Genomic DNA, 19,516 nt, shown 5'->3' with positions numbered 1-19,516 from the left:
CGCCAGGAGTTTAAATTTCAAAATGCACGTGCTCGAAGCACTCCTCAGTATGGAGAACATCAACATCTGTGCAGTAACTGAAACCTGGTTCAAGGCTCCACAGAGCACCCCAGCACTACCAGGCTACAACTCATACCACACATTTTGGCCACAGAACATGGACCAAAACACAAAAGGAGGGGGTGTATTCATATTCATCAAGGATACCTACACCTCCAGGTTAGTGGCACAGCATGATACCTCCGAGATCATCCATGTGCAACTAACATCAAGCAAATCTGCAATGCAAATTGTGGCCTGCTACAGATCACCCTCCATGACCCAGGACCACCACTCCGCCTTTCTGCAGACTCTAGAAAACATGAAGGTCTTACCGAACACCCTGATATTGGGCGATTTCAATTACCCTACCGTTAACTGGGAAAACTACTCAAGTGCAAACTCCCAGGTCCAGTGCTTCCTGGAATATATCAACTCAAATGCCCTGGATCAGCTGGTAAACTCCTCCACCAGAGGTGAAAACATATTGGACCTGGTCATCACCAACATGGGTGACAGGTGTTCCACATCAGAGGTCAACCCGTCACTGGTTAGATCAGACCATAAACTAATCACTCTGGATGTCCACATCACACCACCACTTCCAACCAAGGAAACCACAGTGAAAAACTTTTCTATAGCAAACTTCACCTTGCTTTCTGTATAGCAAATATATGTTATAACTTTGTTTTTAACTTGCCTCTCCAAAGATTTTATGTCCTTCCTAATGTTTTAATTATTTTTAAACTTGTTAGACCTATAGTTTATTATTTTTATTTGTTTAATTGTTTCCTTTTTCTCTCCCGGCCAAAACTGAAAATGGACCATATATCAGCTGGACTAGCCAAAATAACATAAATGTAAAAAAAATAAATAAACTTAAGACAGAGGTGGTAAGTTACACAGCATCCACGCTAAAGGATAACAGTGTCCAAGATGCAGGAACCTTTACAAATGCACTCTATGAGCACCTACAAGGATGCATGGATCGTGCCATCCCTAGCAAAACCAAGACTCACTCCCCTAAGAGAAGGAAACCAGTCTGGTGGACTCCTGCCATTAACAGGCTATACAACAGAAGGAGGAAACTAGTTCAGAAAAAAAGCAAATCCCAAGAAGGAAAGACATTCCTGATCAGTATCAGTAAGAAACTAAGGTCCCTCATAAAATCCTCTAAGGCTAACTTCGAAAGAAAAATAGCCATGGATTCGAAAGATAACCACAAAGCCTTCTTTAGCTATGTCAGGAATCTAAGTGGCAACTTGTAGATATGCTCTGAGCTAGTGCAAAATAGCACAAAATATACTGAACCCACTGATATTGCCAACATCCTGGCAGAGAGATTCAGTGCAAACTTCACCCCCCTTTCACCCCAAAAGGGCCCACAACAATACAGGAAAAGTGTAGTGTCCCGGAAATCACAGACGCAGGTAAAAAAGTCCCTTTCAAAGGCCATAAGCACAGTGTCAATGAGGCCAGATGGTGTCCCAGGCTGCATCTTGCACGAACTACAGAACGAACTAACCCCCTACATAAACACACTGTTCAACCTCAACCTCTCCACAGGCTATGTGCCCATAGAATGGCACACAGCAACGGTTTTTCCGCTCCACAAAGGAGGGGCCACAACTGACCCTGGTAACTATCGCCCCATAAGCCTGACTAGCCTGGATCTGCAAGGCTATGGAGCGCATCATCATGGAACTCATTAACAAAGACATTGGGAACCTCCAAACACTTGAACTGACCCAGTTCAGCTTTGTTAAGGGCAGATCATGCCTATTAAACCTGGTTGACTTCTTCGAGACAGTCACCAAGGCCATAGATGAGGGGAAGGTAGTTCACACAGCGTACCTTGACCTCACCAAGGCTTTTGACACCATTCCCCACTCGGGAATTATAGAAAAACTCACCAGCCTGAACATAAACCACTACGTCATGAGATGGGTTGCCAACTGGCTTACAGACAGAACTCATACGGTAAGAATAGCAGGCTCCAGGTCCGACTCTAAACCAGTCACAAGTAGTACCCCACAAGGCTCGGTCCTGGGACCCCTACTGTTCAGCATATACTTCTCAGAAGTACAGGCAAACACAGGATGACTATGGCTAACCAAGTTCACTGATGACTGCAAACTGGGAGCCATAATTGGCTCTCCGGCTGACATGGACATTCTCCAAAAGGGCCTTACTGAGATGAACACCTGGTGCCAAAGTCATGGTCTCAAGCTAAATGCCAAAAAATGCATAGTCATCCTGTTTGGGAAAAACAAAACACCCATGAATTACCACATAGGTGGCATCCCCCTTAATACAGAAGAGGAAATTAGAGATCTGGGGACCCAGGTAGATAGTAATCTCTCCTTTGACAATCATATTGCCAAAGTAGTTAGGAAATCCTTCTATGTAGCCCATCTAATTACTAAAGGGTTTGCATCTAGAAATAAAGAAGTTATAGTGCCCCTCTACTCGTCACTCATCAGACTCATCATAGAGTATAATGCCCCATTTGGGATGTACCTCACAAGACACTTCCAACAGCTGGAAAGGCCTCAAACATATGTCCTATGCAGCTCAACTGGAAAAACTCCAGCTGTACTCAGTGGCATTTTGCTTACTCAGAGGTGATCTCTGCCTGACTTACAAAGCCATGTCCAACTCAGAATTGATGGACATGCTCCACCTAAAGAAATCCAAGTCACTGTGAGCCACGCGCTCTAGTGAGCTAAACCTCACCACAACAATAAACAGAATATGCTGGAGAGATAGAGTCCTGTCACAGAGACTCCCCATGCTTTGGAACAAAATTCTTAACTACATTAGGCAGAGCCCCTCACTAACACTTTTCAAGAGAAACCTTGACAAGTGAATGGGTAACAGAAAATACACCCCTGGGATCACTTCATTGACTCTTATTGACAGAGGCTCAGTTAATTAATCAATGGGGCGGCGAAAGCTGACACACTCTGGCTAGGCTTATAAATGCCCTCGGGCAAATAGCCTAGTACCTACCTATGAACCTATGAACCTATGTATCTCTGATTTCATCCCAAACACATAATGGTTAACAGGCTGCTCTAAAGTGGCTATACAAATTATATTTACTCTTGCCCTTGTGGCCTTCATTGTGGCAGTAAAGGCAATATGAATACCCCTATTCTTAGTGAGGAAACAAATAATTAAATTAAAATTGCTTAACAAATGCACTTCAAGATCAACAGATTCCTTTGTAGCTATAACATCATATGTAACAGCACAGAAGGTTAAACAACAAAGGTATATTACAATATTGCAATATTTCATACAAATACTATGAGTATGCAACAAAGACACTGACAGACGTATATTTATTCTCTTACCGTGTCAACTGTGGAGGCACAAAATAAATCATTATTTGTGTTTCCAGAAAGAGTTGCAAATGGTGATACTGCTGTTGTTTTATTCTGGCAGTTTGTCAGGACTGATAGGAAACTAGTCTCATGATCTGATTCTGCACCTGCAAAAGCTGATAAGATGTATTGGTCCATTGTTATAGCATCACAACAAAGATTTTTGCCATTCTCAGTTTTCAGAACAACATTTATAACCAAGCCACTGTGGTTTAGAAGAATATGGGTCCAACAGTAGAGTTAGTCACATATCTGTGCTTGTTTAGCTAATTATTTTCATAAGTACATTACAAAAGCCCTTTAAATAACAGCAGACCACTTTTACTTGTCAAATGCTACATCCTTCAAATTCTAGCAGTGTCATAAAATATCTTATTAGCTACTTGAATGGTAACTCCCACAGAGTTACTGCAAACATTTGAATATCAAGCCTTCTGTTTAGAACTGGCATCCCCCACATCTCCAATGATGTCTGTCTCGATTTATTCTCTTCTTCAGTTTATGATTCCACAGAAGTATCCTACTCTTTCTGTAGTACTCAGGTCACTTCAGCAAGTCTCAATCCCAGCTTCTTAAAATAAAATCTTCCAAGCTGATTAATCAATGTTGATATTTGAGTCCATCAATAGAAAGTGATGTATATCTGGTTTTGTGAGGTCTATATCAGTTTATCGAAGGTTTATGTTCATGAACCTTTGTTCATCGACCCTAATACCGTGAACATTCACTTCAATGAATGACTTACCCAAGGAAAGGAACGAGCTGCCCAGCATTTGGACTGCGGGATAGAGATTGCCTTCCCTATCAAGGACTAATATCAGAGTATAGGCAAAAAGAAAGAAATAGGGAGATCCTAAGAGAAAGACCAGCACTGGTAGAGTTTCTAGTAGAATCTAGAATAGTAGCTGCTGTTAAAAAAGGAATAATTAGTAGAGCATACAAAATTTTGCATAATAACTATAAAAATCAATCAGAGGAGGTTAGAAAGGATTGGGAAGAGAGACTGGCTAAGCAATTCATAAACAATGGGAGGATATATGTATGTCTCTCAAATATGCAACAAAGTCTAGAAGATTTAGGATCTTTGCTTGGAAGTGTTTACACAGGTATTTTTAAAACACAAGTAGACTCCAAAAAATTTCCTCAGGTAGACAGCAAATGCTGGAGGTGTGATAGGGAAGACAGAGGTAACTGGGATACATATTTTCTGGGAGTGTAATGGCTTGGCATACTGAAGATTCCATGCAGACTTCTCTGTCAGAGATACTGGGTGAGCAAACTGGTGTAACTAAGGAAATGACTTTTTTGACCTATGATACAGAATCAGAATTGCCTAGACATAGTAAGTCCTTGATGACTCTAATTATGGTGGATGCCAAAAAAAGCAATTACTAGAAAATGGAAATCAAAGTCTAAACCAACTTTACTAGAAGTAGTGAATATAGCATCACATATAAAACAACTGGAATTGGGATCTTTAGAAAGGAGTAGGAGCAAATCACATAGGAAAAAATGTGAATTGTGGGAACAATACAAGCAGAGGAGGAACATGGTTTAAAACAAGGCAGAATTTTAAAGCTATGCAATGTTTGACTGACAATGATTGGCTAGATTATAAGTGATGTATAATGTTTGCAACTACAATTATGTCAACATAGTTTGTGACGTATGTTTGCAACAAAAATTAAGTCAATATAGTTTGTTTTCATTTATATAAATGTATGATTGCCTGTATCATATGTGATAATTTAATGAAAATGTTTCTTGTTAATAAAAAAAAGAAAGTGCTGTATAAATCCTTTATAAACAAAGGGATTATGTCTACATGTAGGGATGTCATTGTTTCCCTATACTAAGCTCTCGTTAGGTCAGTTATTGAATATAATATCCTCTTTAGCAGGTATCTGTCCAGAGACAGGCAACAACTGGAATGCCCATAGAGAAACCTTACAAAAGGATACAAATCCTAAATAACATGTACTACATGGACTGTCTCAAAGCCCTGTCACTACAAGAGGAGTGGTTTCTGGTCCTGAAATTGTAGTTTATTGGCCGTTTGGGCAGTTTTTCCATCTCTTTCAACTTTCTTATTTAAAAGTCCGGGTTTGCGCTTTTCCAGCCTTTCCTGTAACTAGTCTAGTTCAGATACAGATTTGCTGTATCCAGGATTGTTTGTAAGCTTCAGAGCGGTGCCAAAGTCTGCTCTTCAATTTTTCCCTTAGATCTGCAAGCTTTCTCCTCTCCTCCTAGACTTTTACTAGCTTTATAGTTTAGCACTTTACCAGATTTCTTGTAGTAATTATTGTAGCACACAAAAGTGCTACCAGCACTAAAAGTTCTAAAAGGAAACAGCTCCAGTACTTATAATTAATGCCCACCCTCCAGGTATGACTAAAGTTCAGTTCCCTACGCTTTCTCCTATTAACCTGGTGAACTTGGGCATCCTGAGGCAATGTAGCAACTGCCTCATGTACACTGACAACCCTCTCCTCTTACCTCCCAACACTCAGACATGCAAGAGATGCATTTATATATGCAAATTGGAAGCCACACACTCTCCAGCCAAGACTGGAATAGCAGGTCAAGAGGAAAATGTCAACACTTGCACCACACCACATGGAACACATAGCCCTCCAGCACACACACCAGCACTGCCTTCACATAAAAACACAAACTATACACCCAACTTCGCGGAGGCTCTCAATAAAAATCTACCAAAACAGCAGAGACCTCCAAGGCAGAAATGCACTCAACCACCACAACACAACACTAATCACGAGACACACAACTCTCCTAAACAGTGTGCCACTCAACCAAAGCCCCTAAAGCAAAACAGCATGCCCAACACACTAGTCATAGATGACTTGATATTAAGGCACACTGATGCCCCACTCACTAGGTTGAATAAGGAGAAAGCCTGTCAGGTGACAAGATCCACCACATAACGCACACACTCAGGTCCCTCAACAACAGGTATGAATATGACTCTGTCATTGTACATGTGGGTGTAAATGACCTGAGATGTACCTCCCTGGACTACATGAAAAGAGATATGGAGGAGCTCTCGGATTATGTAGACCAGGCAAGTATAACCCTAGCCCTGAGCAGCATCCTACCATCACCCAGAATAATACCACAGTACAAGCAGAAAATGATTGATTTCAACAATTGGCTAAGTTTCTGGTGTCATTCTAAGGGGATCCAGTATCTGTCTGCCTGGGATGACATGACTGACAGACCTTGATGCTTTGCCAGAGATGGCCTGCATCTGTCACTCCTGGGCTTCCAGATATTGCCCAAGGCTCTTGCCACCCCATATATTGCCTTTTTTAGGCCGTGTTCCAAAGATCAAATTACCACCATAACAGCTACAAACACATGCAGTCTGAGGGTCATGCTGCTCAACGCTAGAAGTCTAAATCTCAAAATGCACTCACTAGAAGCACTTCTTAAAATGGAGAACATCGACATTTGTGCTGTAACAGAGACCTGGTTCAAGGCAGCAGAAAGCACCACTGCACTACCAGGCTATAACTCATTCCACATCTTTCGGTCCCAGAACTTGGACCACAGCTCCAAAGGTGGTGGTGTTTCCATATTCATAAAAGATGCGCACATCTCCAGACTGGTAGCCCAACATAATGCATCTGAGATACTTCAGGTGCAGGTAACATTGGATAAGACAGCGATTCAGGTTGTAGCCTGCTATAGGTCCCCAACCATGTCCCAAGACTCACATTCCATGGTCTTAAGCACCCTGGAGAATATTAGGGTCCAACCTAACACTCTTATACTGGGTGACTTAAACTACCCCTCCTTTAACTGGGAAAACTACTCATGTACCAATACACCTGCCCAACGCTTCCAGGAATTCATTAATTTCAATGCCCTAGACCAGCTCATTCTTACCCCCACTAGAGGTAGCAACATCCTTGACCTCGTCATTACTAACATGGGCGACCATTGCTCTACACCAATAGTCAGCTGCTCCCTGGTTAGATCCAACCACAAACTAATCACCTTAGAAATCCACATCCTCCCCACCCCCACAAAGGTAATCACCATGAAAACTTTTCCAAAGCTAACTTTGGGCTCCTAAAAACAGAGATAGTTAACTTCATGGCACCCATGCAAATGGAAAATAGTTGCAAGACTGCCGAATCATACACCAATGCACTGTATGAACACGTACACAAATGCATGGATCTCACCATACCCAAAAGAAACAAGACGCTCTCCTCAAAAAAAATGAAGCCAATCTGGTGGTCCCCTGCTATAAACAAACTCTACAACAGAAGGACGAAACTGATGCGGAATAAGGTGAAGACCCAAGACTGGAAAAACTCCCTTATCAGCCTCAACAAAAGGTTGAGATCCCTCATCAAATCCTCTAAAGCTAGCTATCAAACCAAAATTGCAGCAGATAGTAAAGACAACCACAAGGCCTTCGATAATTATGTAAAGAATCTCCATGGCAATACCCAGATTTGCTCTGAGCTACTGCACAATGGTAACTGTTATACCGAGCCAACAGATTCAGTGCCAACTTTACCCCCCCCCCAAAGGACCAATCACAATACCAGTAGAATGCCAGGCACCCAGTATTACTGTCCAAGGCCAAGAATACAGCTTCTATGGGACCTGACAGTATTCCTGGCTGTATTCTATATGAACTACAGAGTGAACTGGCACCTCACCTGTGTGCCCTGTTCAATCACAGCCTCACCTCAGGCTTTGTCCCTACTGAATGGCACACTGCTACAGTCATCCCTCTCCAGAAAGGAGGAGCAACTACAGACCCTGGGTACTATCGCCCCATTAGCCTGACGAGTCTGATATGCAAGGCTATGTTTTGCATCACCATGGACCTAATAAACAAGGATATAGGGAATCTCCAAACTCTGGATCCTACACAGTTTGGTTTTGTGAAGGGTACAGCATGCCTGCTCAACTTGGTCGACTTCTTTGAGTCAGTCACCAGAGCTGTGGATGAAGGTAAGGTGGTTCATACAGCCTACCTTGATCTGGCCAAGGCCTTTGATACCATTCACCAGTCAGGAATCACAGAAACACTCATTAACCTCGGCATCAACCCCTATGGCACTAGGTGGGTTGCAAATTGGCTCACAGATAGAACCCAAAGTGCGAAAGTAGCTGACTCCAATTCAGACTGCCGACCAGTCACGAGTGGAGTCCCACAGGGATTGGTCCTGGATCCTCCCCTGTTTGGTATCTACTTCTCTGAAGTCCAGGCCAACATGAAGGGACTCCCTGAAAAAGTTTGCAAATGATTGCAAGTTGGGAACTGTTATTAACTCCCCAAGTGATGTTGACATCCTACAGAAAGGCCTCACTGAGACCAACGACTGGTGTCAGAACCATGGCCTTAAGCTCAATGCCAAAAAAGAGTCATCACCCCCCTTGGGAAAACCCTAGTTCTCTTGAATTACCACATCAATGGTAGTCCACTGAACACAGAAGGCATTATAAGAGATATGACAACAGAGGTTGACAGTAACCTCTCTTTTGACCACCACATTGCCACTGTGGTCAGAAAGTCCTTTTATGTGGCACATCTCATTACTAAGGGTTTTGCATCCAGGAAGAAAGAGGTCATTGTCTCCCTCTACTCTTCCCTCATTAACCCAATCATTAAGTACAATGCCCCATTTGGCATCTACCTCACTAGACACCTGCAACAACTGGAGTGGCCACAAAAGTACCTCACAAAAGGATTCTAGGCCTTAAGCACTTGTCCTATATGGACAGACTCAAAAAACTCCAACTATTCTCTATCTCATATCGCCTCCATAGAGGCGATCCCTGCTTGACTAAGAAAGCCATGTCTGACCCAGCTCTATTAGAAATGTTACATCTAAAGAAATCCCAATCCATCCACACCACATGGTCCAGAGACCTCATCCTCATTAGCACAATCAACAGAACATGCTGGAGGGACAGGTTCATAACCCAGAGACTGTCCATGCTATGGAACAGACTTCCCATACATGTCAAGCAGAGCACCTCACTGGCCCTCTTCAAGAGAAATCTTGATGAGTGGATGGGAAATAGAAAATACACCCCGGGGATCACTCCAGTGGCTCTACTAGACAGAGGCACTAGGAACTAAAGTTGGGTGGCACAATGCCAGGGTAATTCTATGGGCTAGGCTTGTAAAAGCTCCAGGGCTATTAGCCTAGTACACGCCTATGAACCTATGAATCTATACTCGGTATCCTACAGACTGCTAATAGGTGACCTGTGCCTGGCATACAAGGCATCCTCTGACCCATTACTGATGGATTTACGGCACACCAGTAAGCTGAACGGCATCAGAAAAACTTGGTCTAGGCATCTAAACCTTTTCTGTAAAGTCAACAGAGTAGTTACGAGGGACAGGTATATTTCGCAGAGGATACCACTGCTGTGGAATAGACTCGCCATCCACATAAAACAAAATTCATCGCAATCCAGTTTGAAGTGCAACTTAGAACTATAGTTGGAAAACAGATTTACAGCAGAACTGCCCCCTGTACTACCAATGGACAGACACAGCGCCTAAATGTTTTATCCCATGCACAAGTCCCTTCAGATTATCGCCAGTATGATCCCAGTTATTCTCACTAGGGGTGATATATAATTATTGACCATGGGATGTGTAAGGCCAATCTTTAACCAAATGGAATAGGTTATTTTGAGCACAAAATGAAAATTAGCTAGGCTTAAAATGGCCTGCAAGGGCAGCTAGCCTAGTACTTACCTATGAACCTATGTAAAAGTGTATTAACAAATTCATACTACTTTAGAAGTTGTCTCGGAAAACTGATGCACCTTCATCATCACAGCAATCAAAATCATAGTTTCTTTCCTTCCTTCAAAAAAAATACCTTTTACTTTCAAATACTTACATACCAGTATTACCTTTCCTGTGATTCCGGATACTGGCTAAGGCTCTTACTGCCCCTGTAGTGCCTTTTTAGGCAAGGTTCAAATAACAAATTCACCACCTTAACAGAAACAGGCAAGCAAAAACTGAGGGTAAAGCTACTCAATGCTAGAAGTCTAAATCTCAAAATGCACTCACTCGAGGCACTCCTTAAAATGGAGAACATCAATATCTGTTCAGTGACTGAGACCTGGTTCAAGGGTCCAGAGAGCACCCCTGCACTACCAGGCTATAACTCATACCACACTTTTCGGCCATGTAACCTGGACCGCAACACCAAAGGCGGAGGTGTGTCTGTATTCATTAAGGATATCCACACCTCCAGGCTAGTTGCTCAGCATAACGCATCCGAGGTTATCCAAGTGCAACTAACTCTGGGCAAAACTGCAATCCAAATTGTAGCTTGCTACAGATCCCCCACCATGCCCCAGGATTCTCATTCCTTTTTTTGATGTACTGGAAAATATTAGGGTTCAACCAAACACCCTAATAATGGGCAACTTCAACTACCCCACCTTTAACTGGGAAAACTACTCATGTACCAACTCCTTAGCTCAACGCTTTCTGGAATTCATAAACTCCAATGCCCATCAACTTATCCACACCCCCACCAGGGGCAACAATATCCTAGACCTAGTCATTACCAACATGAGTGTCCGGTGTTCCACACCTGAAGTCAACTCCTCGTTGGTCCGATCCGACCGAAAGCTAATCACCCTTGATATCCACATCCCGCCCCCACCCCCCATTAAGGTAACCACAGTAAAAAATTTCTCCAAAGCCAACTTCATGCTTCTTAAGACAGAAGTGGTGAACTTCATGACACCCATGCAGATGGACAATACAGTTACAACTGCTGAATCCTACACAAATGCACTCTATAAGCACTTACACGAGTGCATGGATCTTGCTATCCCAAACAGAACCAAGACGCTATCCTCCAAAAAAAAGGAAGCCAATCTGGTGGTCCCTGCCATAAACAAACTGTACAACAGAAGGAAGAAACTGTTGCAAAAGAGAGTAAAATCCCATGAGTGGAGGAGCTCCCTGGTCAGCCTCAGTAAGAAGCGAGATCTGTTATAAGATCCTGCAAAGCTAGCTACGAAAACAAAATTGCCACTAATTCTAAGGACAACCACAAAGCATTCTATAGCTATGTCAAGAATCTCGATGGCAACACTCAGATCTGCTCTGAGTTACAGCACAACGGCACGAAAATTACAGAACAAACTGATATTGCCAACATCCTGGCAGATAGGTTGTGCTAACATTACCCCCCCCCCACTCCCTAAAGAGCCCATATCTATACAGGAAGAATGCAGAGTCCCTGTAATCACAACTATGCAGGTAAAAGCTGCACTCTCTAAAGCCAAAAACACAGCATCCATTGGACTGGACAACATCCCAGGTTGCGTTTTACATGAACTTCAGAATGAACTGGCTCCCCACTTAAGCACCATGTTCAATAATAGCCTCACATCAGGTTTTATGCCCACTGAAAGGCACACAGCAACAGTTATCCCACTCCACAAAGGGGGAGCCACCACTGATCCCGGGAACTATCGACCTATTAGTCTGACGAGCCTGTTCTGCAAGGCCAAGGAACGTATCGTCATGGAACTCATAAACAAAGACATTAGTAATCTCCAAACTCTGGATCCCACCCAGTTCGGGTTTGTGAAAGGCAGATCATGCCTTTTGAAGCTGATCCACTTCTTTGAGGCAGTCACCAAAGCCATAGATGAGGGTAAGGTGGTTCACACAGCCTATCTTGACCTCGCCAAGGCTTTCAACACCATCCCCCATTCCGGAATTATAGCTAAACTCACTAAACTAGGTATAAATCCCTACATCACAAGATGGGTTGCCAACTGGCTCACTGACAAAACCCATACTGTAAAAGTTGCAGACTCCAAATCTGACCTCAAAGCAGTGACAAGTGGAGTACCACAGGGTTCCATCCTGGTACCTCTCCTGTTTGGTATCTAATTCTCTGAAGTATAGGTTAACACAGAAGCCCTCTGGCTAATGAAGTTTGCAGTTGACTGCAAACTAGGAGCCACAGTCAAGTCTCCAAATGATGTGGACATCCTATAGAAGGGCCTTGCTGAGACAGATGCATGCAGTGTCATCCCCTTTGGTAAAAACTCTGTACCCATGAACTACCACATAGGCAGCAATCTACTTAACACCGAATGTGTGATAAGAGACCTTGGGACCCAGGTGGACAGTAGTCTCTCCTTTGATAGTCACACGCCACAGTAGTCAGGAAGTCCTTCTACGTGGCACACCTTGTCATAAAAGGGTTCTCATCCAGGAAAAAAGAGGTCATTGTTCCCCTCTACTCATCACTCATTAGACCCATTATAGAGTACAACGCCCCTTTTGGAATGTACCTCACAAGACATCTGCAGCAGCTGGAAAGGCCACAGAAGTACCTCACAAAGAGGATTACTGGCCTCAAACAAATGCCCTACACTGACTGCCTCAAAAATCTCCAGCTTTACTCCGTAGCATATTGCCTACTCCGAGGTGATCTCTGCCTAACATATAAAGCTGTGACAAACCCAGAGCTGTTGGGCATGCTACACCTAAAGAAATCCCAATCCCTCCAAGCTACATGCTCTAGGGACCTAAACCTTGTCACCACAATAAACAGGACATGCTGGAGGGATAGATTCCTGTCTCAGAGACTTCCCATACTCTGGAACAGGCTACCCATCTATGTCAAGCAAAGTTCTTCATTAGCACTCTTCAAGAAAAATCTTGATGAGTGGATGGGAAATAGGAAATACACCCCGGGGATCACTTCTGTGGCTCTGCTCGACAGTAGCACAGGAAAATAACTTTCCTGGGTGGCGTAAGCCAGGGAACCTTGTTGGCTAGGCTTATGTAGGGCCTTGAGCCGATAGCCTAGTACCTACCTATGAACCTATGAACCTATGAACCTATGTGGGCACTGATTAAATCATGTGGATTTTAAGACCATACCCGACCATGCAAATCTGTCTGCAGAAATCTCAGAAGGCCCATAAAACAGCTATGGAACCTTCTTATCCTATCAAGACAATTCACTGCAGTACTGGTAAAGAGATCTTTATTTAAATTTAAGGTAGAGAAAAGGGTGGGGCTGACTAAAGCTAAGAGGCTACAATTTATCTCAGAAATTTTGAAAATATTTGTTAGCTAACAATTATCATGGAAACAGTTTTTCCAAGTAACACCTCTAGCATTTTATCTTTACTTGATACTCTTGTTAATTCAGTGTTTTCAGGTCAAAATAGTTTTTCGCTATAGCTAGGGCTCATTTTGATTGTAATAATGTCTATTATTACCAATGTTAGTTTCTTATAAACCTTTTTATGTTTGAATAGTTAAAATAGATATATGTGGTTTACTAACTTTTTCTAACTTAATGTTCATAAATTAAGAAAGGTTCATTATTTGTATGTCTAAAATGATGTTAAAATAATTAGAAAGATTGTAATTAAAAAAATAAATTGCCTGCCTGTTTCAGCTCTGTCCATGGACTGGAGATCCAGGCTGTAACAATAAACATATTTGTGGTAGTCAAAGACAAAACACCACATATGCTCTACAAAACACCACATATGCTCTAAACAGAAGAACCCCAAAAGAAGGCAGCCAAAGCTGCAACTACGATCAAAGAATGAGCTTTTAAAAACCCTGAGTAATGGTTTTATAGCCTGGATTACACATTGAGAAGGAATGACTCAGCCGTGAAGTGGCTGCTTGCTTACAGATAGTGCTACCTTGTCTACCTTTGGCCAGATGACATGCAAGAAGCTTTAGGAATGTTAGAATCAAGAAAATTCAGATGCTGTTGGGCAAGCAGGTTCCTAAAGAACTGGGATCCAAAGCTGGCACTGCCAAATGTGAGTCAACAAGGATCATCTGAAGATGATCCTCTGAGCTGAAACATTTGAATGAACGAAACAGGAGAGCAGCCATAGACAAACTTCCATTCCATCTAAGCAGAAAGCCTCAAGATTGGCTGTAGGCTTATATTTGATTGCTTTCTGTTAATGAAAATAAATATACTTGAGGAGTACTCCAAAGGAGGAGTGTGTCCAGAATGTCCTGCTGAAGTAGCTACTATTGATATTTCAGAGCCCTGAAATGACAAATATGGTCTAAGATGATGTTGGATACTTCAGGAATATTACACTACCTTACATAGATTGACCGCAGAAGAAGAAATAACTCTATGTAGTCTGCCTTTTGAAGTGTCTTAATATTCCACATTTTCTCCATTCATGCCATCCTACTTACCTTCATCTACTTGTTCTCTGCCCTTGTGAATGTCTTTGGGTATTTCTTCTCCTCTTCCCATTCCAGAAGTCATTTCCAATGGGTATGCCATCCTCTTTGTGAAAAAATACTTTGGGAGCTGCAGGAAGTAGTTAGCCCTGACAATCTACTGCCTTTCTCTTCTCCCTTACCTTGTGTCCTCCCTGGTCAGAATGATCACTTTACATCTACCTGACATGATGTTTTGCATCAGTATTACATCTGCCATGCCTTATGGTGTCAAATGAGAACAGCTCCAGGTATTCTAGTCTCAGATCATAATTCTTCCTTATACTAGGCTAGAAAAAATCCTTTTATGGTCTACTTCTAAAGTCTACTGTATCTTGCACTAGGAAGAACACCTTGTTTCTCCCAATATCCTGATTCTCATGCATCTCCTAGTTTCTGATGAGATGAACTATACCCCCTCTAGTAGGGTCTGGTCATATTTCTTCTTATACTAGGCTGGAAGAAACAATACCTTCATGGTCCATTTCTAAAGACCACTGTTTATAGAGCATGGAAGCACATCTTGTTTCTCTGTATTTGCAGATACTGAACATTTCCATGGTGCTTCCACTATAGGTTTGGGTAATGCATATCACATGAGGGTGAAGAACTGATGGGCCTTCTCAAAGGATAGCAATTCTATAAGACTGCTAAGAGGTTTACTGCTGAGCTGGAAGCCACTGGCAAGTCTAGATGGGAAACATGAATGCATCATTGCCAGATTCATTACTGGTAATGTGGGACAAAAGGACATCCAGATAAGGGAAGATGAATGCTGCTATCCCTAAAAGGTAAGCTGCAACAGGAATAGGACACTTGGCAATTACATATGGTGTAAACATTAGCTCAGAGGACAACATCAGAAACTGAAAGCTCTTCCCTTGAACCTGAAACCTCAGGAATTTTCTGTGAGAGTGAAATTTGATCTATGGTCCAGGCTTCTAGCTGGTGAGACAAATCCCTGTGGAACATTTGGCTGGGGACACATGCCTGAAGTAACATTCAACTACAGATACATATGGCTATTGCAAATTCACTGTAGAAGCATGCAGTGTCATGTCAACAGCTTCAACGACCAAGTGCATGGGGATAGGGGAAGTAATGTGTTATGCTTGGTGTATGGTACATGCTTATGTAAACATGCTACAGTATGGTTGCTTTCTCATGGCCATACTTGGAGCATACACATAATGTGCCGTCTTAATTAACACATTCCGTTGTAGAACACCGGCACATTTGTTAAGCTGTACTGTATAAATATAATGTAGTCTTTTCCTTCCAGTTTCTTTGGCGCATTAGAAAATCTCTGGTTTTATTTATGTACTCTATTTTCTAGCTCTAGTATTTTTTTTAACAGCTTTTCTTGTGAAGCTTCATACTCAGCCAGCCTTTTCTTTATTTCATCTTCTGATTTGTACAGTTTTATCAGTTTACATCAATAGCTACTTAAAGCTTTTTCTATTTTTCCAGTCTTTTGTTATTTAACATTATATATTCCTTAAGAGTTTCACTTATTTTAAACACCTCTGTCTGAGTGCACCTTATTTATTTTTCTGATAAATTACTGGAAGCAATCAACTACATGAAAGCTGAAACCTGAATTGTTTTTTGCCTAACCACTGCAAGATTCTTCCCACCCAGAGTTTTTCTTATCCTTTTCTGATTGATATTCTGTTATCTTCTCCAAATGTCTTCCTTGTTGACATTCAGGCAATGTAATTACTAATCAGTAACTGATTTTTACACAGATTGATAACTTTTCATGTCTTTTTTCTTAAAGTTTCAGTTATCACAGTGGGGAATCTCTAATCAACCTGTTCACCACTGTTCAACTGTACTGGAAGTCACTACCATTTTTAAATCCTTAAACAAATTTTCAATAATTATTTCTGATAGTGAAGATGCAAACACATACACAATATGGTAATAAGTTCCATACAGGCAAGTATCCGTGCATATTTATGGTTTATTTGTGCATTATAATCATCATGCACTGACGACTGATAAGCAAATTTTTAAGAACACATTTCCAGGTATCAAAAGTTTTTTCCTGTTTTATTATATTATTGGCTTTACTGGAAAAAGCTCACCCAGACTCTGCTACAGCTTGCTGTGAGGGAAAGGTTAGTTTGCTTTAGATGCTCCATGGACTGGAGATCCAGGCTGTAACAATAAACATATTTGTGGTAGTCAAAGACAAAACACCACATATGTTCTACAAAACACCACATATGCTCTAAACAGAAGAACCCCAAAAGAAGGCAGCCAAAGCTGCAACTACGATCAAAGAATGAGCTTTTAAAAACCCTGAGTAATGGTTTTATAGCCTGGATTACACATTGAGAAGGAATGACTCAGCCGTGAAGTGGCTGCTTGCTTACAGATAGTGCTACCTTGTCTACCTTTGGCCAAATGACATGCAAGAAGCTTTAGGAATGTTAGAATCAAGAAAATTCAGATGCTGTTGGGCAAGCAGGTTCCTAAAGAACTGGGATCCAAAGCTGGCACTGCCAAATGTGAGTCAACAAGGATCATCTGAAGATGATCCTCTGAGCTGAAACATTTGAATGAACGAAACAGGAGAGCAGCCATAGACAAACTTCCATTCCATCTAAGCAGAAAGCCTCAAGATTGGCTGTAGGCTTATATTTGATTGCTTTCTGTTAATGAAAATAAATATACTTGAGGAGTACTCCAAAGAAGGAGTGTGTCCAGAATGTCCTGCTGAAGTAGCTACTATTGATATTTCAGAGCCCTGAAATGACAAATATGGTCTAAGATGATGTTGGATACTTCAGGAATATTACGCTACCTTACATAGATTGACCGCAGAAGAAGAAATAACTCTATGTAGTCTGCCTTTTGAAGTGTCTTAATATTCCACATTTTCTCCATTCATGCCATCCTACTTACCTTCATCTACTTGTTCTCTGCCCTTGTGAATGTCTTTGGGTATTTCTTCTCCTCTTCCCATTCCAGAAGTCATTTCAATGGGTATGCCATCCTCTTTGTGAAAAAATACTTTGGGAGATGCAGGGAGTAGTTAGCCCTGACAATCTACTGCCTTTCTCTTCTCCCTTACCTTGTGTCCTCCCTGGTCAGAATGATCACTTTACATCTACCTGACATGATCTTTTGCATCAGTATTACATCTGCCATGCCTTATGGTGTCAAATGAGAACAGCTCCAGGTATTCTAGTCTCAGATCATAATTCTTCCTTATACTAGGCTGGAAAAAATCCTTTTATGGTCTACTTCTAAAGTTTACTGTATCTTGCACTAGGAAGAACACTTTGTTTCTCCCAATATCCTGATTATCATGCATCTTCTAGTTTCTGATGAGAAGAACTCTATCCCCTCTAGTAGGGTCTGGTCATATTTCTTCTTATACTAGACTGGAAGAAACAATCCCTTCATGGTGCATTTCTAAAGACCACTGTTTATAGAGCAAGAAAGCATATCTTGTTTCTCTGTATTTGCAGATACTGAACATTTCCATGGTGCTTCCACTATAGGTTTGGGTAATGCATATCATATGAGGGTGAAGAACTGATGGGCCTTCTCAAAGGATAGCAATTCTATAAGACTGCTAAGAGGTTTACTGCTGAGCTGGAAGCCACTGGCAAGTCTAGATGGGAAACATGAATGCATCATTGCCAGATTCATTACTGGTAATGTGGGACAAAAGGACATCCAGATAAGGGAAGATGAATGTTGCTATCCCTAAAAGGTAAGCTGCAACAGGAATAGGACACTTGGCAATTACATATGGTGTAAACATTAGCTCAGAGGACAACATCAGAAACTGAAAGCTCTTCCCTTGAACCTGAAACCTCAGGAATTTTCTGTGAGTGAAATTTGATCTATGGTCCAGGCTTCTAGCTGGTGAGACAAATCCCTGTGGAACATTTGGCTGGGGACACATGCCTGAAGTAACATTCAACTACAGATACATATGGCTATTGCAAATTCACTGTAGAAGCATGCAGTGTCATGTCAACAGCTTCAACGACCAAGTGCATGGGGATAGGGGAAGTAATGTGTTATGCTTGGTGTATGGTACATGCTTATGTAAACATGCTACAGTATGGTTGCTTTCTCATGGCCATACTTGGAGCATACACATAATGTGCCGTCTTAATTAACACATTCCGTTGTAGAACACCGGCACATTTGTTAAGCTGTACTGTATAAATATAATGTAGTCTTTTCCTTCCAGTTTCTTTGGCGCATTAGAAAATCTCTGGTTTTATTTATGTACTCTATTTTCTAGCTCTAGTATTTTTTTTAACAGCTTTTCTTGTGAAGCTTCATACTCAGCCAGCCTTTTCTTTATTTCATCTTCTGATTTGTACAGTTTTATCAGTTTACATCAATAGCTACTTAAAGCTTTTTCTATTTTTCCAGTCTTTTGTTATTTAACATTATATATATTCCTTAAGAGTTTCACTTATTTTAAACACCTCTGTCTGAGTGCATCTTATTTATTTTTCTGATAAATTACTGGAAGCAATCAACTACATGAAAGCTGAAACCTGAATTGTTTTTTGCCTAACCACTGCAAGATTCTTCCCACCCAGAGTTTTTCTTATCCTTTTCTGATTGATATTCTGTTATCTTCTCCAAATGTCTTCCTTGTTGACATTCAGGCAATGTAATTACTAATCAGTAACTGATTTTTACACAGATTGATAACTTTTCATGTCTTTTTTCTTAAAGTTTCAGTTATCACAGTGGGGAAGCTCTAATCAACCTGTTCACCACTGTTCAACTGTACTGGAAGTCGCTACCATTTTTAAATCCTTAAACAAATTTTCAATAA

The 19,516-nt window shown here is 41.4% G+C and overlaps 1 protein-coding gene across 1 annotated transcript in view; it reads right to left on the bottom strand.

The window, feature by feature from the left end:
• Nucleotides 1-19,516, bottom strand: part of LOC122794923 (probable ATP-dependent RNA helicase DDX60) — a 2,818,219-nt gene that overhangs the window by 308,093 nt on the left and 2,490,610 nt on the right. Inside the window, exon 35 of the mRNA XM_044063516.1 lies at nt 3,399-3,544. Coding sequence (XP_043919451.1) covers nt 3,399-3,544 — 146 coding nt within the window. The remainder of the gene's footprint in view (nt 1-3,398; nt 3,545-19,516) is intronic.

This window comes from Protopterus annectens, chromosome 2.part1, assembly GCF_019279795.1.
Source record: "Protopterus annectens isolate FY-2018-M chromosome 2.part1, PAN1.0, whole genome shotgun sequence".
Taxonomy (NCBI): domain Eukaryota; kingdom Metazoa; phylum Chordata; order Ceratodontiformes; family Protopteridae; genus Protopterus; species Protopterus annectens.
The sequence above is the reverse complement of the archived record's forward strand: the minus strand, read 5'-3'. Positions and strand labels throughout refer to the sequence as shown.